This window comes from Acanthopagrus latus, chromosome 3, assembly GCF_904848185.1.
Source record: "Acanthopagrus latus isolate v.2019 chromosome 3, fAcaLat1.1, whole genome shotgun sequence".
NCBI lineage: Eukaryota > Metazoa > Chordata > Actinopteri > Spariformes > Sparidae > Acanthopagrus > Acanthopagrus latus.
In genome coordinates, this window is record NC_051041.1 from 20,745,802 (window position 1) to 20,768,139 (window position 22,338).

General features: G+C 39.2%; 4 protein-coding genes across 7 annotated transcripts; 3 read left to right on the forward strand and 1 right to left on the reverse strand.

Annotated features, from left to right (window-relative positions):
• Nucleotides 1-1,026: 1,026 nt before the first annotated feature.
• Nucleotides 1,027-4,566, reverse strand: rpl14 (ribosomal protein L14). The gene is made up of 6 exons (XM_037094071.1): nucleotides 4,454-4,566; nucleotides 3,699-3,800; nucleotides 3,509-3,603; nucleotides 2,709-2,808; nucleotides 1,752-1,805; nucleotides 1,027-1,122 (listed from the first exon to the last, which is right to left on the reverse strand). Exons 1-6 carry the CDS (start codon nucleotides 4,454-4,456, stop codon nucleotides 1,063-1,065), a joined length of 414 nt encoding a protein of 137 aa, XP_036949966.1. The 5' UTR covers nucleotides 4,457-4,566; the 3' UTR covers nucleotides 1,027-1,062.
• Nucleotides 4,567-9,341: 4,775 nt separating this feature from the next.
• Nucleotides 9,342-12,893, forward strand: LOC119015007. The gene is made up of 5 exons (XM_037090532.1): nucleotides 9,342-9,497; nucleotides 9,627-9,649; nucleotides 11,248-11,371; nucleotides 11,523-11,696; nucleotides 11,875-12,893. Exons 1-5 carry the CDS (start codon nucleotides 9,495-9,497, stop codon nucleotides 12,526-12,528), a joined length of 978 nt encoding a protein of 325 aa, XP_036946427.1. The 5' UTR covers nucleotides 9,342-9,494; the 3' UTR covers nucleotides 12,529-12,893.
• A 1,555-nt stretch (nucleotides 12,894-14,448) lies between these two features.
• LOC119014806 lies at nucleotides 14,449-18,165 on the forward strand. 3 transcript variants are annotated; one of them, XM_037090286.1, is made up of 6 exons: nucleotides 14,449-15,317; nucleotides 15,710-15,769; nucleotides 16,133-16,161; nucleotides 16,782-16,837; nucleotides 16,924-17,303; nucleotides 17,413-18,165. In XM_037090286.1, the coding sequence occupies exons 1-6, from the start codon at nucleotides 15,315-15,317 to the stop codon at nucleotides 17,542-17,544; spliced, it is 660 nt and encodes a 219-aa protein (XP_036946181.1). In that variant the 5' UTR covers nucleotides 14,449-15,314; the 3' UTR covers nucleotides 17,545-18,165. The 3 variants fall into 3 exon arrangements, with proteins under 3 accessions (XP_036946181.1, XP_036946200.1, XP_036946190.1); XM_037090305.1 differs by having other exon boundaries at nucleotides 14,450-15,058; XM_037090295.1 differs by having other exon boundaries at nucleotides 14,451-14,962.
• A 637-nt stretch (nucleotides 18,166-18,802) lies between these two features.
• On the forward strand, nucleotides 18,803-22,168 carry LOC119017340. Of its 2 annotated transcripts, XM_037093979.1 has the most exons (6): nucleotides 18,803-18,891; nucleotides 19,016-19,082; nucleotides 19,196-19,221; nucleotides 19,676-19,790; nucleotides 19,931-20,104; nucleotides 21,183-22,168. In XM_037093979.1, exons 2-6 carry the CDS (start codon nucleotides 19,080-19,082, stop codon nucleotides 21,828-21,830), a joined length of 966 nt encoding a protein of 321 aa, XP_036949874.1. In that variant the 5' UTR covers nucleotides 18,803-18,891; nucleotides 19,016-19,079; the 3' UTR covers nucleotides 21,831-22,168. The 2 variants fall into 2 exon arrangements, with proteins under 2 accessions (XP_036949874.1, XP_036949873.1); XM_037093978.1 differs by having other exon boundaries at nucleotides 19,676-20,104; nucleotides 21,183-22,165.
• Nucleotides 22,169-22,338: the final 170 nt, after the last annotated feature.

Below are 22,338 nucleotides of genomic sequence, written 5' to 3' on the forward strand. Positions count from 1 at the left end.
AAAAACTGGCTGATAATCTGCTTTACATTATATAAATATATATATTTTCTACCCATTTCAAATCAAAAGACTGCCCTGCTCATTTTAATTGGTCTATAGTGAAGACTAATTCAGTGGACTGTACAAATTAAACCAAAGGCCAAGACATAAGTAGGTAATAAGTTAATGTGCTGTCTTCAAGTTATATCAGGCTTAAAGTTTTCAGGTTAACATAAATGGGACTACTATAATTTTTTTCTATTATTGCTAATGATGGGAAAAAATCCAGAAGTCTCCAAGCTCAGAAACTCTTCCCTGTTCTCTCTCCAAGAACAAAGAAACTACTGTTCCAAACATTACATTGAGTTGACTGTTCATACTCTCCATTAAAGTGAAACTCTCGCCAAAATGCAACCTAGAGAAGGTCAACTTTGCTTTACAACATTAATGTTTGAAATCAGAAGCTATCTATATTTAAACCTTTGCAGTTTTGTGCATTTGAATCAAAAACTACAGGGAGGTTAGGTGGGTAAGAGAAAGATTAGTCTTTATTGAATTTCATGGCATTTTTATTCCTCTTCCTAGGTCCTCAACTTCATCAAATGTCAGTGGAAACATTTACATATTCTTTAAGCTTTATGATTGTAAAACTTTCTGTATGTGAGCCATGCACTGAATTAAAAAAAATGTTTCAATTACCATCATGCTACTGTCAGCACTCTGCAGACAGCGGGGTAGATCAGTTGTAATATGTTTAGAAAAGCCTACGGTGCACTTTTTTAAAAAGTTGGCCTAAAAAAACAAAAAAAACTAAAAAAAAACAAACTACAACAGCATTGCCTTTCAGTCAAGTGGAACAATTCTTTAGCCTACTTTAGCTCATGTATGTTGAGCAGTGACCTTCACAGATTGAACAGATTTATAACTATGGTCTGGTTTAAATGCACCACATTCATTACTCCATGAAGTGTATTCATAAGAGGTAAAAAAAAAAAAAAAATCTCTCAAATTCATGTTTACCAAATAAATGAAGAGAAGACACAGATGAACAATTGAACATGAGATTTATTTTGTGAAAACTGTTCACTTCTTTGCTGCCTCCTTCTGGAGCTTCTTCACCTCATGCTTGATGATCTTGTTCCTCTGCAGAAACAAAACATAGTGCATTAATTCAAATAACAAATTCAGTGATCACCACACTTCACAGTTGGACTAATCGAGCCTTTAAACTGAAGAGTCGTTGGGTGTTACATCAAGCTGCAGCTCAGAACATTAATAACCGTTTTTCATTTGACTGAGACTGAGCATGGATAATGGCACCTACTGTCGGTGCCTGCTCAATAGCACAATTAAATTAAACTGACCCATCATTAATTTTATGTGCTGCAGCTGTTTGCTCCTCTGTGTAAAGGCTCCAGTCATATTCATCACAACTGCTTCCATTACCAGCATAACACGGCCGCCACAAAGAGCACGCTGGACAACAGACAGGGTTCGTTTTGGAGCTGGCTTCACTATAAAAAGGCGCCTCATACAAGTGGAACCCTTAGCATTCATATTCAACTATGAGGGTGTTCTTATTAATATGGAGAAGCAATGGGGATTTTACAAAAGGTTGAGCTTACAAAAATAAAAAAAAAAAGCTGTGAAAGGGAATTATCTCAAAAACCAAACAAGTACAATCAGCCCTCATTTCTTTGTACTGAAGAAACAGAATTATGCTAGTGTGGTCTGGTCAATAATACTGCAGTAATGAAATCTGTTGCACTCACCATCCTCTTGGCCTTCATCACCTTGTAGCGGTCAAAGTCAGACATTTTGGCCCTCTGCAATGATAAAAAGATACGGTCATGACAACAACCAGGGCTCACCAAAAATCAGTTTTGTGGCTGCACTCAGTTTGGACATGCTGGAGTGAAGCATTAGTAAACAACCTCCAAGGTGAGTGTGTTCAGCAACTCTGAATCTAGTCTGGGTACGATAATATTGTGAGTTTAAAAGGCTATGAGCTGTCTATTACAGTGTATATGATATTCAGGATGCTTGGACGAGTCAGTTATATACAACTCCAATGTTAAAAATTGTGGTTACACATCTGGAGATTTCTACAGCTGTTGGAAATCAAATGCAGGGGATGTGATCTGCCTCCACTAAAACAATAACTGCCTCTTGAAACAGATCTGGAGTTTCATACAACCATAACCTTATGGGGGGAAAGGCTGAGGCAGAATTTCACACAGCATGGGTCATGTGTTTACTGAGTTAATACCATCATCCAGTAACTACACTGATCACACAAAAGAACATGACACTGTCAGGAATTGCTGGAGGAAAATGGATAATTGAGTGACACTGCAGGGAACATGTGAGGGACAACATCACAAGGGCATTTTACTCAGGTGCTGCATTAAATTGGAAACTACCTCTGCACCAGACAGCCAAGCAGCACAATCTCAATATGTCTTCCTATCCTAAGTACCACGCGGTCACATCCATTAAATCGAGAATTTTACCTATATTCCACAAAAAAGTTAAACTGGTGTCACCAATAAAAAGCAATTGCTTATCTAATTCTAAAGCCACGTTTTAAAACATATCCAATAGAAGCTGAGACGTGACTTAAATAATACACATTGAAAATAAATCATTCAGCAAAATCAAGAAACTGGTAACAGTGTTACACATCACTGAGCATTGATGGTGACCACAAATACGAGCACAGCCTTTACCTTCTGTCTTGCCTCGATCTTCTTGGCCCAGCTGGTTTGTGCCCACTTGTCGTTAACTCCGGCCTTCTCCCAGGCTCTCCTCACAAACTTCTGGCGGGCACTGCAAACCATTACATACAATCAGTACTGAGTCATCAATGTTTCTTTACATGTAACCCATCTTCAATAAAACAACATTTCTACAAGACACCAGATTCAAGTTGGCACTCTACACCTGTGTTAGATGATACGGCCAATTAACAGGAACTTTTTTTTTTTTTTTAAAATACAGGAATAGATTTCTGTAGGGATGAAATATGTTTGTGGGCTAGCATCTCTCTGATTCCTAAAAAGCCTATGGGATTTTTCCTTTGGACTGTTTATTATTAGAGAAGATCACAAAGTCTTGAGGCAAACACATGTATGATATTTACACCTTTCATTCAGCAAGATCATTTTCACAAGTGATTTTTGAAGAGTAGAAACAATTGGAGTATATAGCCAATATACCTTAAACATATTTGCAGGTGCGTCATTTTAATTTCATGACCATGCTTAATGTTACACTATATTTATAGAGACACAGATGCAGTGAGTCAAGTTGGTAGCACAATGTAGTTTTTTTTCTGGTCTGAAAAGCATCCCACAAATCTTCATTGTATAAAGTTCACCCTTGCAAAGCACTACATCATGTAGAAAAACAACCACACTCACAAAAAAGCTGCAATGCATACATCCATAATTATATTCATTTGGACAACAGTGATCAAATCCCATGCAGGATTTCTCTTAATACAGATCTGACCAGCGCTCCCACTCACCTGTGTGGTACTTTGATGACATAGTCTGTGAGCTGCATGCACTTGAAGGGCATGGCTTGCCTCTTCACGCCTGTGCAGGGTCCATCAACAAGAGCCTGAAAAGCACAAGAGGCACAAAAACCCATCACAACCAACAGCTTGAAAACAGGGCCAATATACTGATCAATCCGCCGTTCACCACAATGCTTACTCTGTTTTGGTCGATGACATCTACGATGGCCACCAGCTTGCCAGCATGGGGTCCGAAAGAGACGTAGGCAACACGGCCGATCTCAACGAAGCGTTTGAACACCTGAAAGACACCAGAGATTTGCAGGTTATAAAAATAGTAAAACAGTGCAATGCTGATAAGTGAGCTAGATGCTTTGCTCTGGGGTAGTGAAGTGCATTTACGCTACTACATGTCTGGAGACGTAAATCGCATATTTCCAGAATAACCTAACCGATCAGTGTGAGGGCGGCGGATCTACACGAGTTTAAACACAAAGTTTCCCTGCTTGCAGCTCTGCTACTGTACAGCAACAGCTGATACACGGCTCGGCTAGCTAACCTAAGCTAGCTAATGCTTCTGCTAACGACTTGTGTGCCGTTCACAAAACAAGATTACATTCAACAGCAGATATACAATGTATTTAAATTGATATATATTGTCAGAGCACGCTGTAACTCGACATTTTGGGGACAACACACGTGAAATAAGTCCGCTTCACCGGGCGGCTCTCGGCCCTCTCAGCCTGACAGACCACGTTGTAATGCGGCCACTCGCCGACATCTTACATGTATATCGTTAAAACTCTAAATATACCAACATTAGCATATAAAACACTTGGCGAATATGCGCATAAGTGTGTTAGAAATGCATGTGACTCTTAATATCCCACAACAATGAGATATATAAAAAGAAATTCGACTTAGAAAATGCTAAAACTCTCATGGCGAACTCACCATGATGGCAGTCCGGGAGCAGAAAGGACGTCACAGCTTCCGCCTGGCGCACATACGGCATCCGCTTAATCTTCACACATGCGCAGTGCGTCTCCGTCTTACATTATAACACGACAATATTAATCAAGAGAGTCGATGTTAAAATCATCTAATAGTTGACAAGCTATCCACAAAGTGATCGTGACATAATGCTAATAAATATAAACTATGCTGCGGTTAAAATATGTACAAGGCCGCTAGATAAGACTGCTGCGTCACATTCATGTTGCCTTCACAGACTCAGTGAAATATCGGAATTATTATATCGACATTATTGTCAACACTAACTGTTTACCGTGTTAGTTGTAAACACTATTAACAGTAAATAAACTCTAATATGTATTGCTCTGTTAAAACGTATAAAAATGTAACACAAAACAACCCCGATTTAGATACTTAAAACAATCTAGACAACATACTGACAGCAAAATGACATAATGTTAAAATCGATTATGTGGATTTTGTAGACAACATTTGATGGATGAAATTCATAATTTCTCAAATTTCTTTCTTTCCACTTCTTCTTAAACTTGTGGAATGACATTTTGAAACATCAATGAAGTGTAGGCTATTCTTTAAATTAATTCATTAAAGCAATAATTAAATCATAGGTAATCCATAGAAACAAACCAGCTGGATACAATTTTGAAGAACAAAACCACTGAATTTCTAAGCAACGATATCATCATCATCATCACCAAAGCACCCATACCAGAACATGTGCGTGTGTCAACATTTAAATTATACTAGTCCTCTGATGTTTGATTTTCTTCCTCTCTTCATATAAATGCATCATGACCTTGCCTTCTCAACTACATATGTTTTCATTGCTTCTACTGCTTCTGCTGTTACTCTCTTACCTGATGTTTGTCCCCTCTCATTCCAGTTTTTCATTACAGTCATTACATTTGATATTGATATTGACTGATCTCGTACACAGAGGTGTTATTTTGATTCTGTAGTTTGTACATGCAATTGAATTCGTCCAGTGTGAGTTTGTCATTGTTGTCATTGTTTTTCTTTTCTTCAAACTGTAAACACAATCATAAAAGCCAATTTTTTTACGTTAAACTTTTTCCAATAAATGTTGTTGTAAAAATTGGAAATGTATAAATGTTACTTTGAGATAAAACTACTAAAACTTTCAACAACATTCGGTGAGCACTTGAATGCAGCACCGGGGCGGGGAGTGTTGACACGGAGTCGAAGTGAACCGAAAGTATAACAGTCCGAACCTCAATTTGCTTCAGTGCCGCAGATGATCCAGTCCATACTTCGACTGTGGTAAGTACTCTTAATGATGAAGGAGTTGTGTTTTCAATTTATTTATTTAAAATTTAAGTTGAGAAAAAAAAAAACACTCCGTATGTGTGATGTTGAAAACCCCAGTTCAACTGTTTTTGTACTGTTCGTTAGTCTGCAGTTTATTAAACAAGGATTTCAAATGTAAAATTCAGCAAAGCGATGATAGTTTTCACCTTCGTGAATAAGAATTCACATCTGACGTCTGTAACTTTAGATTCTGACCGAAGAAGAAACAATAGTTTGATGTATTTACATAAGAATGCGTCAGCATCAGTATGTAATGTTATTATATCAGCCCGTTGTAGCATCAGTATGCTGCCTTGTCGAAGCTTTTGAGTCTGTTTCAGCCGCTTGTTTTAACAACAGGAATATTGTTTTCCAGGTGACAGAGAGCCAGAATGGCGACGCATGGACCTTTGACCTTCCCCATGTGAGAACTTGTCTTCTGTTCTGTTCTGTGCAGAGAAACTGTCTCTGAGATGCTCCCAGCATCACAGAGAATAACGCTCGTAGACTGAGCCTGACTGGAAGGTTAATGCTTACATGGGTAGAACACATGAGAGTACATGATACACTGAAAGTAAGGGAGTCAAATACATTTTCAAATCAGTTATATAGCCCAAAATCACACTGCCTGACAAACTGCACAGTGAACGGCATCCTCTGTCCTGAGACCTTCGATTCAAGTGAGGAAAAACTTGCCATGTCGAGAAAAGAAATCCTCTTGTAACAGGGAAAAATGATGATGGGTTTAGATTGGAAGGGTTCAGCTGATGTCACCTGGGAATTATGAGCCAAGTCACCATTTTTCCACTTTTGCATGTATATTTTGTCTTCTGGTCATCATCACTACAATATATTCTTCACACAGTGCCACAGTAAATGTTGCTGAGAGTATCAGCACTTCTTTTAGCTCTTTTTTGTAAACTCTATCATTCTTCTTCTTCTTTCCAGGCTCCCATCTGACTTATTCCAGAGCATGGGGAGAAGAGGTAGGCTGCGCACACATATTTGCCTCATACAGCACAAAACATTGCTATGATATATGTTTTTCCATTTCCATTGAACTCCTCTTGCATGGCATGTGTTGCAGATTACCTGGCAGAGGTGTCTAATTTTGTGTTGGAGCACCAAGGCAAATCTTTAAACTTAAAGAATCCAGCTGGTGCCTCATGGAAGGTCGGAGGTGTGGACAACATCGTTTATAAAGGGGAACATAGCAAGGTAGATGAGTGGGGGAAATTCTACCTCCCCGATGAAGTGAGCATGCAGGTTGTAGGTGTAGTGACGGGGAAGTCATGTCCGTGTGACCAGCTCGTTCTGATGACCTGCGAGGGCAGAAAGATTTATGCCTACGATGGAGAGGAGCTGCATGTGGTGGCTTCAAGCCTGGAGCAGCTGGCTAAGATGGGAATAGAGTATCCAGCAAAGGAGAGCTATTACAACGGAGAGGCCTTCAAACATATGGTGAGAAGTTGAAGTTAAAGGAAGAGTTTACCCCCCCAAAAAAATGTAAATTCAGTCTTTATCTCACTCCAGTGCTGATGGAAAGTCCACAAAACATTTCTGCAGCTCCATAGCAAAACGCCATTGCAGCATTCCCCTTAACAGCTGGTATAGATGAGGACTGGTGTTAAAACATAAACAACAACCAAAAAAAGATCTGTCTCTGTACAGCTCTTCCTGTGTAATCCAAGACTCTAGACACCTGAGATCCCAAATAAAGACATTTTTTAGTACCCTTGAGCTGATGCTCACTTCAGGTGGAGTACATGCCAACACTTCCATCTTAGCTGCTACAATGAAGAGTTCAGCTCAAAAACAGTGACTTGGGTTACAGCAGACAAGCTGTTCGGAGCCATTTTATGTTTTATTTCCAGATTGTTTCTTCTGTTCTGAAACTACTTCCCATCTTTCCGTTGTTTAGAAGAATGTAGCAATTCTCCAGAAATGTTTTCTGGATGAGGAAACTTCACTGCTGGCATGGGGCTGAGTAGATTAATGACTGAATTTTAACTTCCGGGTACATTTTTCCTTTAAGTTCCTGGGACCAACTGGGACATTGGGTATTGATTACCTTTGTGCACTGACAATGATTTTATCTTGTATGCAGACCGAGAAGGACTGGGATAAAGTGCGGAAGGGCGCCGTGGGGAAGAGTTTGAACGAAGCGCATCATAAACTGGTGATGGCAGAAAAGTCCAAATTCCTGGAGAACCTCGCATTATAATCTCTGCTGCAGGGTGAACGATAACTTCAGTATATTTTTCTTCTCCACTCCAGATGTATTGATATTGTACAACACCTCCAGATCAGCATATTAACTCGAAGCATACTTTAAGAAAGATGGTTCTGAGCAGTCATGGATGAGTTCTGTGTCACACTGATACTTGTTCTGTTTTGAGTGATCTAATTTGTCTCCTCTCTCTCTGTCCAGTGTCCAGAAGCCAGCAGCTGATGCACTTTGTCTTTGTCTCAGCCTGTGTTGTTGTCGTTGTGTGATTATTGGCATGGAGAAATGTAAATTCTGGATTTTGAGTATTTGATTTGTTCAAAACAAATTATGTCTGGAATGGGGGGATATGTTGAGCTTAATGTCACTTTCTTTCTTTATTATAGACTCATTATTGAATACAGGTGTATTGTATAACATGTGTATTCTTATTATATAAAACTTCACACACACACATTCTTATTAAATGTTCTAGATAAGCTTGGACCTGCACAACAGGATATTGAATAAGGCCTGACGCTTCTCGAGGAACAGATCAGAGTGACCTGGCCAGATGTTTCCTGTGTTGACAGATTACTTTGTTTTTGCAAAGTTAGGAGTGTGCAGTGAGCCAAAATCCCCCTGGAACCCCAGCAGGGAGGAAGTTAAAGTGAAAGCCCCTTCTGGTTTGGAAGCTGATGTTACTGGTCAGTTGTGACAGATTGGACAGGTGTCTAAAAGTGAGGGGGGAAAAAAAGAAATAAGAGAAAATCACAAGTGCATGAATAACCTTGTTTTTGTCATATTCTCTGGTTCCATATTCTGATGACTGGTGCATAATTCTTTGTTGAATAAAGAATCAAATACAAGAATGCTTCTGTCCATATTCTTATCTTATTTTTGGTAAAATGTTATTCCACAACAATATCTCAAACAATATTAAAGGGAAACACATGGTTAACTGATGTACAAGGAACTTTGAACAGTTATGAAACAGTCTCTGTTTAACACTGATGCCTGTATATCACCCACATGAGCTCATAAGTGCTGAGCATGAATAATAATTCAACAGTTAATTTCTGAAAATACCGAACTGAATTTCACATCTGCATGAAAACATAAAAACATCTCAGTGAGACTTTGTGTCTATGGAAGCTGTAACTTGAGTCACGATGCTGTTACAGTCAGTTTCAGTCTGACTACTCGGCCTCAACGAGTTCATTGGCACCACTCCAGGGACACAGTGCACATTCTGAATGGATTTCCTTGTACAGTTACATATTAACTAAGACTTTCTTATCTGTTCAGAAGTGAACATATCAGTACTGTATTAATCCAAAGTGACCTTCGTGATAAATCTCTCCCAGTCTGTACATTCAGTGTTTGGTTTCTACATCCCATTACAAAAGCAGATAAGGAGTGGTGGTCTGAGTCAGGAGGGAGGGCTCCATTCTTACTTTCTGTTTCACCTTCTGCGTCCCTACAATGGTGAGTAGCTGCTCTTACGTGGTCTCTCTTCGAATATATCTTTCACCATTATGAATTAATTCTGCATTATGTTACCCGTGACATGTGTAACTGTCGTAATGTGTCGTGTGTTGTTTCTATTTGCATCAGGCTGCTGCACCGAAGATGACGAGGTGAGTACACTGGTTCACACACACACACACACACACACACACACACACACACACACACACACACACACACACACACACACACACACACACACACACACTGTTGTCAGAAATGTACAAAGGTAACTCACGCAGTACCAGATTATTGTTATTTGGCTTAATCTTCATATGTTTTAGGTCAACTACTTCCGCATTATTTCAGCTGCGGAAACTATTTAAATGTCAAACATTTCTAGTTCTTTAATATGGAAGATTTATGGTGCCAGGGATGAGTGGAAAATATCCACTCCAATGGTGAAACATATTAGAGGAGGGCGTTGTCATTTTCATTATGCTCTACAAGAGAAAAGTCGAAATGTCGAGGATAAATTATAAATACAAATGCATGAATAAAGTCGAAATACAAATTCGTGGATAAAATCGTAATAATAAAGTCAACTCTTCTGGTCCGTCAGGTCCAGTCAGGGGAGCGACTGGGAGCTCTGCCAGCTGATCGAGCTTCCGGTTTCTGCGGTTACTAACTGCGGTGAAGCCAGCCGTGGTGCGCGTGTACTTGGTCAAATGGCTGACCAAGTACACTGTTTTTTCCCCAGTGCGCAAATGCACGAATAGTTACGGTAATCGCAATGAAACCTCTCTGAAGAGCTGCTGGTAGTGAATTTTGGACAGACTGCAGTCTCACACTCAGACCCATGAGACATACGATACTTTTACAGTAATTATTCCCTGTAATAAACTGAAGGAATCACAAAGGTATCCTTCCGGATTTCAAAGTAAAAGACAATGTTAGATTAAAAAACAAAAACAACGAAAACATTGTTTCCATAAGTTGTCCAAGATTCATATACCGCTGAACTAAGTACTTCCTAGACTACTTGCATGCAAAAAATGGATCATTGTTCTCTGACAAGGATTTTGATTACTCGAAAAGTACACTGTAAAACTACTTCATATTATGCATGCAAGTAGTCTGGGAAGTACTTAGTTCAGCCGTATTTGAATCTTGAGCTACTTATGGAAACAATGTTTTTTTAAATTTTTAAATTTTTTACTCTCACATCGTCCTTTATGTTGAATTTGAAGGATACCTTGGTAATACCTTCAGTTTATTACCGACAATAATTACTGTAAAAGTATCGTATGTCTCATGGGTCTGATTGTGAGACTGCAGTCTGTCCAAATTCACTACCAGCAGCTCCTCAGGGCGATTTCATAACAATTACTGTAAATGTTTTAATGTTGTGCATTTGCCTCGAACCACGGCTGGCTTGCCCGCCGTCGTCACTACATTCTCTTCCATGCTTGTGTGGTTTTTCCTTCTGAACAGATGTAGTTTTCGGCACAATCTCTTTAAAGTCCTAATACTGACAACTGCACTGTGTTTATGAGCTAAAGGAAAAATAATTTCTGATTCTGACGTGCAGTTCATCTTATTCTATCTAAGTGCATAATGAAAATAATAAAAAAAAAAAAACTTCCTCCAGAAGGTTTTCTTCTCACTCATGATCCTAATACTCTTCTGTCCTTTAAGGGCATTTGTTCACATTGCATTTTCTACAGTAACGACACTTTCTGACAACAGTTAACATTTTTTCTTTCAGGGAAGAAGAATTTCTGAAAAAGCAGGAAGTTTTCAGAAGGAATGCTTTCTTGATTATCAAGAAAATGGTGGAACTAGCACCAGAGAAAGGGAGTCCAGCACATCCTTCAGTGTTGGTTGATGAGGTACGTCTGATGAGGACTGTTAGGAACATTTGAAATGTTCAGTTTTTTTACATGATGCATTGCTCTGTCATAGTGTATTTTCTGCACATGTTAATGCTTCTCTGACACACAAAACCTAGATAATCTCTGTGAATGTGTTTTCACTCCACAGGTTCTTCACAGCATCTTCTTTCTGGGGGCGATCAACAACCCCAAATATACCCCACAGAATATTCTGGATGATGAGGACATTTTTAATAAGCTGAAGGGCCGCTACCCTGAACCTTTTAAGTTCTTTTCCTCACGACTACCCACGCGGGCTCCATTGTCATGTGTGCTTGACATGGTGAGTTTGTAGTTCGTCCAAAGCCAATACAATGTTCCTTAACACATTCTATCAATACGTAGCTAGTGTGCTAAAAATATACAAGTGTATGTTTAATCGTTGTAGAATTGTACAAACACAAAGGAATACTCAGTAAGCTTGATAATATTTATTAAATAATATTTGTTTTTTCTTGCAGGTTGTCAACCTGAATGGACAACAGAATGAAGATGAAATAAAAAACAGGCTGAAAGAGTTCACGCTTCAGCTGAAGCAGGATGGAGGAACGGCTCTGGTCTCCTCCACCATCTGTGTCTCTCAGCCCGACGTGACCCCAAGATCAGTCAGGTACTACGGAGTCAGTATGTCCACTTCTGGCCCTGTTCCTGGGCAAGTCATCATCGCTGCGTCCTGTCTCAGCGACGTAGCTGAGAAGAAATGGGACAGTTACGTAGCTGATGCAGTGATGACCTACTATTCAAAAGAGAAGAAGAAGCAGAAGAAGCCATACTTTGATGGAACCATCAAACTTCCAAAGCAGGCCAGGTGTCAGGCGTTCAGCCTCACTGATGGAACCCCAATGGCTCCTTGCAGATCATGTGGGAATATGTTTGGTTTGACAACAAGTGAAACAAGGGAGTGGCCCTATGGCAACTGTGCTGAACCTGAAAGTCTGAGCAACTTGCTCAAAAATGAGAACAATACGAGAGAGCAGGTAATGCAATCATCTGACACATGCACACCTGCAAACAGGCAGAGGGCTGTAGAGGATGTAAAGAAACTGCTTAAGGAGTATCTGTGCATGCTGCAGTTTCAATGGGATAATCATTACTACACCCCACAAGGGAACTGATGGCCTGTTAAGTACTGCTGAGTACAACTCTTATGGTCCTTTATTAGAAAGTGACCAGATCGATCTGGTGGTTTTGATTCTCTATCAGTAGAAACTTCTCTGTACTCCTCTCAGCACTGAAATCTCTTCCTGTTTGTGGACAAGAAATTCATGTGATCAGAGACAAATATATTTTTGCTTTATCATCACATTGATCATCATTCATCATTGTTAATACTTCAGCTACTACTACTGTAACAAAGATATGAATATATTCATGGCAAAAATTATAAACCTATATGTGTTTCAACTGTTGAAGCATGCAGAGGTTGTCGAGGTTGATGTATTGATCCTGAAATGAACAATAAAATGATGTAAACCTATAATTTGTTGTACTAAGTTTGTGAAACCTTTATTCTACATGTGAAAACGCCCCACTTCATAAACAAAGAACCGAGAACCTCAGATTACAACACACAGAGAGGGAGTGTGACATCAGTCTCTGCTGAGGCATATCTTAATATACTTAATAGAATTAAAAATTAAAAATTAAAAGAATTAAAAGAACATAGAAAAAATAAACTGGGAGGAGCTGTATGGAGTCATTTAATGTTTTTTCCCCTCCCTTTGATTGTTTTCTTTTTTACATCTTTAAACAAGTCCTGAGCTTCTTCAACATTTTAGGAGAATATCCAAAGACTCATGAGGCTCCAGAAATGTTTTGTAGACCACAAAAACACACCTGACTTCCCATCAGAATGGGGATGAGAAGATAATGACTGAATTTTCATTTAAGGGTGAATTTATCTTTTAATGTTCTAAATGTCTTAGCTATATCTTTTATTGGTGAAACCTTCATTCTGTTTGGTAGAATCCAACAAAAATACGTTACAACTGAAGATGTTCGTTGGATATTCATGTTACAGTGATGAGTGTTAAAGCTGCACTTGTCCACTATGGAGAACAAACAACAGCAGGATTTCTACCTGCTTGTTGTCACTGAACCTGTTGGAATGAACAATTACAGGCTGACTGGAATAAAGGGGCACACCACTGTGGCCTTGTGTGCCCCAGAGACAAAGGCAGGACTGAATAAATAATCCAGTTTGAGTTTATTTAATTCACTGAAATAATTCAGAGTGGTCCATCTTTACTGTTGAGGACTGGTGGAAGTCTGTCTCTGAAGATGACGACACCAAGCTGGACAGGAATGTGAAATACCTGCCAGACTTGCATCCATCTACATGTACATATTACAAACCTTGTTAAAAAGTGTCATAATTAAAAAAGAAAAACAACTTCTCCTAAAAATAACAACAGGCTATATTAGATGTATTGTACCAACTTACTGCAGAGCAGTAGAGAAAACTACTGCAGATAGAGACTTGATAGAAAAGATGACGGAGCAGAGCAGAGATAACTCTTATCAATATTAATACCAACAAGATACTGAACCCCACATTGCTCATCAGTGAGGGCCCTGCGATGAGCTGGCGACTTATCCAGGGAGCACCCTGCCCTCGCCCTGAGACAAGGCTGGGTTTGGCTCCAGCAGCAACACCCCGTGACCCCATGGAAAGGGATAAGCGGTTACGGACAATGACATGACATGACATGACTATAATTATTAAACATCTTCATTAATTTAATCAATTTATTAATTCTTTACTGCCCTTTGTTCATTTTGGCCTTTGTTTTCACTGACCTATGAATATGACCACCTGACCACCACTGGACAGCTCTCACAGACTGACCCTGTACAGACCAGCCACAAACCAGGGTTTGACCTACACCTGTAATGCAGGTGGCCACCAGGGGGCGCCCGAGATGTTTCAGCTTCAGGAGCTGTCATGTCTTCTTTTTCTCACTTTAAAGTCTTAGAATAATGAACAAATAATGTTTAACACTTACTCGTGTACAGGAGAAGAGTCCCTGTTTTCTTCCTGTTTAAATAGCTCATATCCTAACACTTCCAAAGGGAACATGTGTAACAGGTGTAACGCTGGGGGGAGACAGAGGTCTTTATTAAACTCTTTACAGTGGAGCAGGGAGAGACTGCGGAGGTCCATGAGTCATGCCCGCCAGTCATTATCATAGGGGAGGTGCCCACTCAGCCCAGGAGACCAACTCTGACGGCGTGGAAGAAATGGAGCTTATTTTCTGGAGGGCAGCGAGTCGGAGGATGGTCTGAACCCGCGAATATTCCGATGCATGTGCATTTCATGTATTTGAGATTATGTGCACGCAACTTTTCTGCCTTCAAGAAGAAGAAGAAGAAGAAGAAGAAGAAGAAGAAGAAGAAGAAGAAGAAGGTTTGATCGCAGCAGAATGGAACATCCATCAGGTTTTGGAGAAGTTCGTCCAGAGAAAGGATCGCCTCGTGTCCTTATTGTTGTTATGGATGATATGACGGGCTGGGCTGCGTTTGTTCGCTGGCGGCGTGGACGGATCTCAGGTGAGCCAGTGGAGCAGCACGCGGAGCGGAGAGGCGCACAAGGTTCAACTCACGAGGGGAGAAAACACTGGAGCCCAAGAACAAGAGCATGATACGGTCACTATAGGGGACGGAGCAATGTGGCACAGACACACACAAACACACACACACACACACACACACACACAGGGAAAAAAACAAAACTTCCACAGTAAACAATTACAGTAACACTAAGTTACTCCCACTAAGATACTCCTCTTCTATTTACAAGAAACGTATTCCTGTGGGCGGGGTCAGGCGCAAGCCAGGTTCATTTAAAAATGAAATGTGAAAGTAAATTTTACTCGGTGACTGAACGGGCTACTCTTCAGCTATGGTAACTACTTTTGTTTCAGTTTGTTTAATAAACCTCAGTGAATAAGGTTTTTATCATATGTTAGAGTGATGTTATCTCAGAGTGAACAATCTGTCTCTCACTCTGTTCTGATGATCAGCTGCTGTCAGCTGATCACATGTCTTGTGTTTACTGCGCACTTCAACAAAGAGTCTTCCTGACTGGACTGAAAGATTACACTGAGCTTCATTTCAATTAGATCGTAAAAAAAACACAATGTATAAAGGGATCATTATAATGACTTTAAGAGGTGATTTTAAATTGTACTGTTTGTTGTTCAGTATTCTCATCTGCCTTCTTTCCTTAAAATGTACAGGTTTTATTTCTTTCATGTTTTAGATTAAAAATGTCTCTGTTATCTGTGTGATTTAAAGGCTCTCTGCCAGTATGTCACATCTCCACCTAAAATGGATGAAGGTCCAAGCCAAAGAAAAGTATGTAACTCTCTTTGGTATTCTGTTATTTCCAGCACTGTGAGGGAAAGAAATGAACTTCTTCACTGCTTAATTTATCAGTTAAATACTGAATAATATAACTTGTTATGACCCTATTCAACAATACACCAATAAGACACCCCTGTTATACTGTTTTGTTTTGTTTTTTTTGTTTTTTTTTATTGAAATGTGGCAAATTTAGGTTAGCTGCTCTCCATTGATACAGTAAATTAAGAAAAGGCCCAGGTTATATAATGATTGTTATTCCACTGTAGTATCTTTACTTTTAGAAGTTGAGTAAATGTTTTGAGTTTTTGTCCACCACTACTTTTAACAATACACATTTTGTCTTCTTTGTGACAGAGAGCCAGAAAGGCTGATGGTCCAGTGAAGTAAGAACCTGTTTTCTGTTCTGTTCAGGGGAATTTTCTACAATTTTCCCCAGTGTTGTTTATATTCTTGGTCAAAGTGTCATTGATAAGGTAAACTCATGTAGGACTGAACCCATTCTGTTATCAGGAATGAATGGATGGTGTAGAGGCCAGAACCATCCAGTGTGCAGCACAGAGTGGTCCGTTGATTGATGAACACCTCAAAGGGCATCATCCAGCTTTTACCATGTTCACTTACCAAAGAAAAAACACATTAACGCCAGTTAATAACACCATTAATGTATATGTTCACGTGTTTTGCCATCAAAATATAAAGTTTCTCCCCTGATACCAACTGAGAGTTTGACTGATAGTTGGAAAAATCCACAGAGAATCGAATAAGGTTCTGATGCAATGGAAATGTTCAGTACTGCGTTAAATAGGACGAGCCTTAGATATGACTTAACAATGTGAGATATACCATTTCAAAGTCAAGAGACGAGAAAAGACACAAGAAAGCCCAATGCAAAGCAATGCAAAGGGACTGGAGCACATTAATTGGATTGTCTTCTTTTATTGTGCAAAGATTTTTTTTTTTTTACACAAATAAAGGCTGCAGCATTGTTTTTTTGCTTTTGCAGGTTGGCAGGTCAGCAGTTTGATCTACATGTCTTCAAGCAGTGCAACAGTGAAAAAGGTAGACAACACATCTTTTCCTCACACATCCTGAAACGTTGCTCCGTTCAATGTTTTTTCATCAAACTCCTCTTGCATGTGTTGCAGGTCCAGATTATCTAAGACTGGTGTCAGAACTTGTGCTCCAATTTAAAGGCACGACTTCCGCCTTGAAGAATCCAGCCGGGGCCACACTGATAATAGGAGAGGTGGATGACACCATTTACAGAAAGGAAGATAAAGTGGTGAATGGGTGGGGGAAATTCTACCTTCCTGAGGTGATGAGCATGCAGGTTGTAGGTGTAGTGGAGGAGACCTCGTGCCCGTGTGACCAGCTCGTTCTGATGACCTGTGAGGACAGAGAGATCTATGCCTACGATGGAGAGGAGCTGCATGTGGTGGCTTCAAGCCTGAAGCAGCTGTGTGACAAGGGAATAGAGTATCCAGCATCCAAGAGCTATTACAGAGGGGAGGCCTTCAAGAATATGGTGAGAGGTTACAGGTGTTTGCTGGGCACAAGCAGGTCTTTGATGATTGATCTTTTTTTAGCACTAACAACTTTTTTGTTTTGTCTTCTACGTTGTGTGTTGAATGTAGACCAAGCAGGACTGGGATAAAGTAAGGAACAGTCCTGAGGGGAGGAGGCTGGATACAGAGCATCATCACCTGGTGCAAAAACACAAGTCCAAATTCTTGGAGAATCTCAGATACACTCAATTTAAAGATTAACAGCTGATGTGTTATGGTTTGTAGTGTTGGACTGAATTCAAATACAAGAGGCTTAAAGAGCTGAAGAAGTAAAGCTGAGTCTCCAGCACCTGTGTCTCTCAGAAAGACACAGCAAACCTTAGTGCAGTCAGGTACTTTGGAGTCTCTGTGTCCACTTGCAGCCCTAATCCTAAATTATTCTGTGCTGCTGTATCCCACCTCAGCACCTGGGACTGTTATCTGACTGATGAAGTGATGACCTGCTACCCAAAGAAGTCCACGAAGCAGTATTTTGATATTAGGTCAGATGCCAGGTGTTTAACCTCAGTCAAGGACGACAAATTGATTCTGGCAGTTCATGTGGGAAGTTGTTTGATTAGACATCAAGTAAAACAAAGTCGTGGCTCTACAGCAACTGTGCCAACATGACAGATCTCTTTTTATGTGTAAAAAGTAAAAACATATTTCTTTGTTGATCAAAGATGTAAATATATCCTGCTTTATCATCATAAATTATTGATGGTCCAGCTATTTACGACAATAAAGATATGAATATGTGTTAACTGCTCGAATGATGTTTGCAGAAGATGCACATGTTGATGTACTGATTATGGGATTCACAATAAAACAATGGTGATATAAGCTCAGGCTCACAAGTTTGATTTCATCTCCTGAAACCTCATCTCAAGAAGTGATTCTTTATTATTGTATAAACTCACATTATAGCTATACTGCCATAAGTTGAGTAGCTAAAGAGAAAGACATAAGAAGACAACTACAAAAAGCTATTTCTGAAGAAGCTGGCGTTGTGAATGCTGCCAGTTGAAAAGTTGATTCTAAACGCATGTTAATAACTACAAGAATGCCAGACATGTATGGAGGATTAGGAAAATGTGAAGGGTTGTTGAAAAGCTGGCCTAAAGATATGAGTTTCAGTGAGTACGGTGAAGAGTTCACTTGGTAATATACCTCCATTCACTACATATATCAGCAAAATTGGGTCCAACAAACACAACTGAAAAACTGTGGAGGATAACTTGGCAGCAACGCAGACGCATTGAACGTCAAACCATAACACAAGTTTCTTTTTTAGTTCCCACAGTTAAATTAGTTGTCACCGCATTATCAACCTTCTCATTGCTACTTTCAGTTTTAATAAGGTTTCTTTTTTTTGCTGTTGTTTAGTGGAATCACTTTAGAAACATAACCACACACACCATACACACATTTGTGCAAGACATAGATCATCGAGCGTTGCGGTATTTCTGCATTTGTGTTAGTGTCGTTTGGTGTTGTCAGGGTCAGTGTCTGAGTTTAGCATCTGACATTTGTGTTGGTGCTCTTTGTGTGTCCACCGATACAGTACAGGTAAACAAAAAGATTTCTTTCTCTATTCTGTAGTACTGTGACAATAGATAATGGATGACAGATACATGGCTAATTGGATGATTGTATGCTAATATTTATATTTTATTATAACTGTCAATGACAGCATGATTCTAGATAAGGAGTGAGCTTCTCGTCCTTCTTTCTGTTTCATTTAACCGACAGCTAGAATGGTGAGTAGCTGGCTTACATTGCTTCCTTTGTCAATATCATATTAATGCATTATCATTCAATTTAATTACTGTTTTTGTTGTAATATGTTGTGCTTTATTTCCAATTGCACCAGGCTACTGCAAATGGGAATACAACAACGTAAGTAAACTGATTTACTTAACCACAAGTGGTTAATGTTTCATTCTGCTTTCTTTTCTGTTGTTTTCTTTATTATTAATATAAAGGTTTGTACAAAGTACCCAAAAGTCATACTTGAGTAAAAGTACAAATATTGTGTTAAAATATTGCTTTGGTAGAAATGAATGACACCCATACAAATAGTGCATGAGTAAAAGTATGAAAGGCATGAACGCACTTAAGTATCAAACTTTATTTCATGGTGGTTAATTTACTTAAGTATCAAAAGTACAAGTAAAAGTAAATTATACATATATTGTGTATACACACACATAGTATATATATTTGGCTCTTATGGAGTATGTAATCTGCAATGTAACTTGTAACTAAAGTTATCAAAAATATGTAAATTGTACTTGTGTACAGTATTTGATTTAATGTACTTAGTAACATTCCATCACTCTTAATATTTTAGGGAAAAAGCTGCTGTCAAATTTATGGAAGATGACTGTTTCAGATGCAACGCTTTTCTGATTATCAACGAAATGGTTGCATTAGGTGGAAGAAGTTTTTCAGTGTTAGTGGACGAGGTATGTCCGATGGTAACTGTTCTGAACTTTTGAAAATGTCTGTCTGTCTTTCACTGTGTCATAATGTAGCTGTACACATTATGCTTCTCTACGACACAGAAAGTGATCTATTTTCATATGTTTTTTCTTTGACATCACAGATTCTGCACAGCATCTTCTTTCTGGGAGAAATCAACAACCCACGATATACCCCCAAACATATTGTGAGTGATGATGAAATGTTGAAAGCATTGAGGGACCACTACCCTGGGCCTTTTAAACGCTGCTCCTCCCAACTACCCAAGCGGAGTCCATTTTCATGTGTGCTGGACATGGTAAGTTTATAGTTTGTCAAAACATACTATAACTGTTTCTTGTCAAGCTGTATAGAGCTTATATTTCATCTAAACACCCTCAATTATAACAGATTATATTAATATACATCAGGGGTCATCGAGTCCAAAAGTCTGAGAGCCCGAGCCAAGGTTAGTAGGTTGTTAGGGTTATTCAATGCAAAACCGAACATGGAGAATCATCTACGCTCGAGTCTTTACTTTAGTTTTAAACTAAACAATGTAGTTAGTTTATAGATTATCATTACTTTTCACTTCTGGTGATTTATTTTACTCTGCAAAAATAATAAAGTCGTAATTTGTAAAAATGATCCTGCTGGACAAAGTGTTTAATGCATCATAAACTTGTTTGCCACAGAGCTGAAATCTACATGAAAAATCCCAGTTCTTTGTGGTGTTGACGCGGGTGATACCAACTTCCGTGTTAGCCTACATAAACACATCCTCCCACAGCACTTTACATCAGCTTAACAATTCTTTTGCGTTTGAAAAATGTCCACGAACACTTGGTATGTCCCCCTTTTGCTTTGCTAACCACATGCACGTGCACTGGCTGGGACTTCACAATTTGTTTAGAACCTGTTGACCCATGTTATCGCAGCATGGGTGGACAGTTTCTAACAAAGCTTCTTGTGATGTCACAGAATGCCCCCATAAATGTTCAGTGGGGTTTAGGTAACTTGATTATGGATTTCATGACAATCAGGACTCCTGTGGTCTTCTTTAGTTAGTTGAAAATATAAAGACACTCAATCTCGATCTCAACTGGACACCACTGGATATCAGTGTGAACAACTAAAAAACATGGAAATGAATAAATGTGTTTTGAAAGCAGGTGTAAAGTGTCTGTTGTAAAGTCAGTGCACTGGCACCCCAGCGGTTTCTGTAGATTTTATGAATTCACTGATATTCTGCAGGCTTCAGTGGGCCAGATGTGTCCTGCAGAGCTGCCAGTTGGACGTCACTGATATATTTCATAACATTGCACAATATCAAGTATGAAATAGTACAGCATCAATAGGAATAACAGCAGCTTGATAACATTTGTGATTTCTTACAGATTGTACTCCTGACTGGACAACAGAATGAAAATCAAATAATAAACAGGCTTCGGCAGCTCATCAAGAAGCTGGGTGCATCAAATGATCTGGTCTCCTCCACCGTCTGTGTCTCTCAGAAGGAAGCTGCAGAAGATTCAGTCAGATACTACGGAGTCTCCATGTCCACTTCTTGCCGTTATCCTGGGCGAATCATTGTTGCTGCATGTTGTCTCAGCACTTGGGACAGTTACGTAGCTGATGCAGTGATGAGCTACTATCCATCTAAGAAGAAGAAGAAGTCATATTTTGATGGAACCATCAGACTTCCAGAGCAGGTCAGGTGTCAGGGGTTCAGCCTCAGACGAGTAAAACAAATGGATCCGTGCAGGTCATGTGGGAATGCGTTTGGTTTGACAACAGGTGAAAAACAGGTATGGCCTTATGGCCACTGTGCTGAAGCTGAAAGTCTGAGCAACTTGCTTAAAAATGAGAAAGAAATAAGAGAGCTAGTGCAGCAAACATCTCATCTCAGCACAGACGAGAACAGGCAGAAGGCTAAAAACAGTGTCATGAAAGAGCTTAGACATTATCTGAGGATGGTGGAATTTAAATGGGATAGTGAGTTCTACATCCCAAGAGGAGCAGCAGAAGATCAGGAGCGAAGCTGAAGAGGTCACTGTGTTTGATCCATAATAACACAGCTTAGAGAATTCTTGACATTTTAAAAGTTATTGTTTTGGTAAAATTTTCTTGTGACGCTTTAGGAACTGAAATTATTATTATTTCTGATGATGTAAAATTAATGTGATCAGAGCTCTAAATATGTCCTGCTTGTCATCACAAATTATTCATGGTCCAGCTGCATACAACTGTAAGGTAAAAAGTGCAGATGTGATCATGGCAAAGACTGTATGCCAAATGTGTGTCGACTGTTTGAAAATGAAAAACAAATTGATGTATTTTTTATGCCACTCCAAATAAATAATTGTTATCTAAAGTCGTCACTGTATTAATTCTATAACCCAAAACCTCATCTGAAGAAGTGACTCTTTTTAGTTTCATAGAAAAGTAATACGAGATTCACTTGACAAATAATAATAATATAATGAAGAATGAAGTTGCCTAATTCAATCTGGTAAGTTCAGAAAATGACCTCACTTTACTGTAGTGTAGCTT

Bases quoted from the DNA above. Each gene is read 5' to 3' on its own strand.
- rpl14 (XM_037094071.1), bottom strand. The intron at 1,806-2,708 runs GTAAAGGCTGTG...TTATCATTGCAG, and splicing joins AGATCGAGGCAAGACAGAAG to AGGGCCAAAATGTCTGACTT. The intron at 1,123-1,751 runs GTGAGTGCAACA...TTGTTTCTGCAG, and splicing joins TGATGAAGGCCAAGAGGATG to AGGAACAAGATCATCAAGCA.
- LOC119015007 (XM_037090532.1), top strand. The intron at 9,650-11,247 runs GTGAGTACACTG...TTTTTCTTTCAG, and splicing joins GCTGCACCGAAGATGACGAG to GGAAGAAGAATTTCTGAAAA. The intron at 11,697-11,874 runs GTGAGTTTGTAG...TTTTTCTTGCAG, and splicing joins TGTCATGTGTGCTTGACATG to GTTGTCAACCTGAATGGACA.
- LOC119014806 (XM_037090286.1), top strand. The intron at 16,162-16,781 runs GTAAGAACCTGT...TTGCTTTTGCAG, and splicing joins AAGGCTGATGGTCCAGTGAA to GTTGGCAGGTCAGCAGTTTG. The intron at 16,838-16,923 runs GTAGACAACACA...CATGTGTTGCAG, and splicing joins GCAGTGCAACAGTGAAAAAG to GTCCAGATTATCTAAGACTG.
- LOC119017340 (XM_037093978.1), top strand. From the start codon at position 19,718: ATGCAACGCTTTTCTGATTATCAACGAAATGGTTGCATTAGGTGGAAG. The intron at 20,105-21,182 runs GTAAGTTTATAG...GATTTCTTACAG, and splicing joins TTTCATGTGTGCTGGACATG to ATTGTACTCCTGACTGGACA.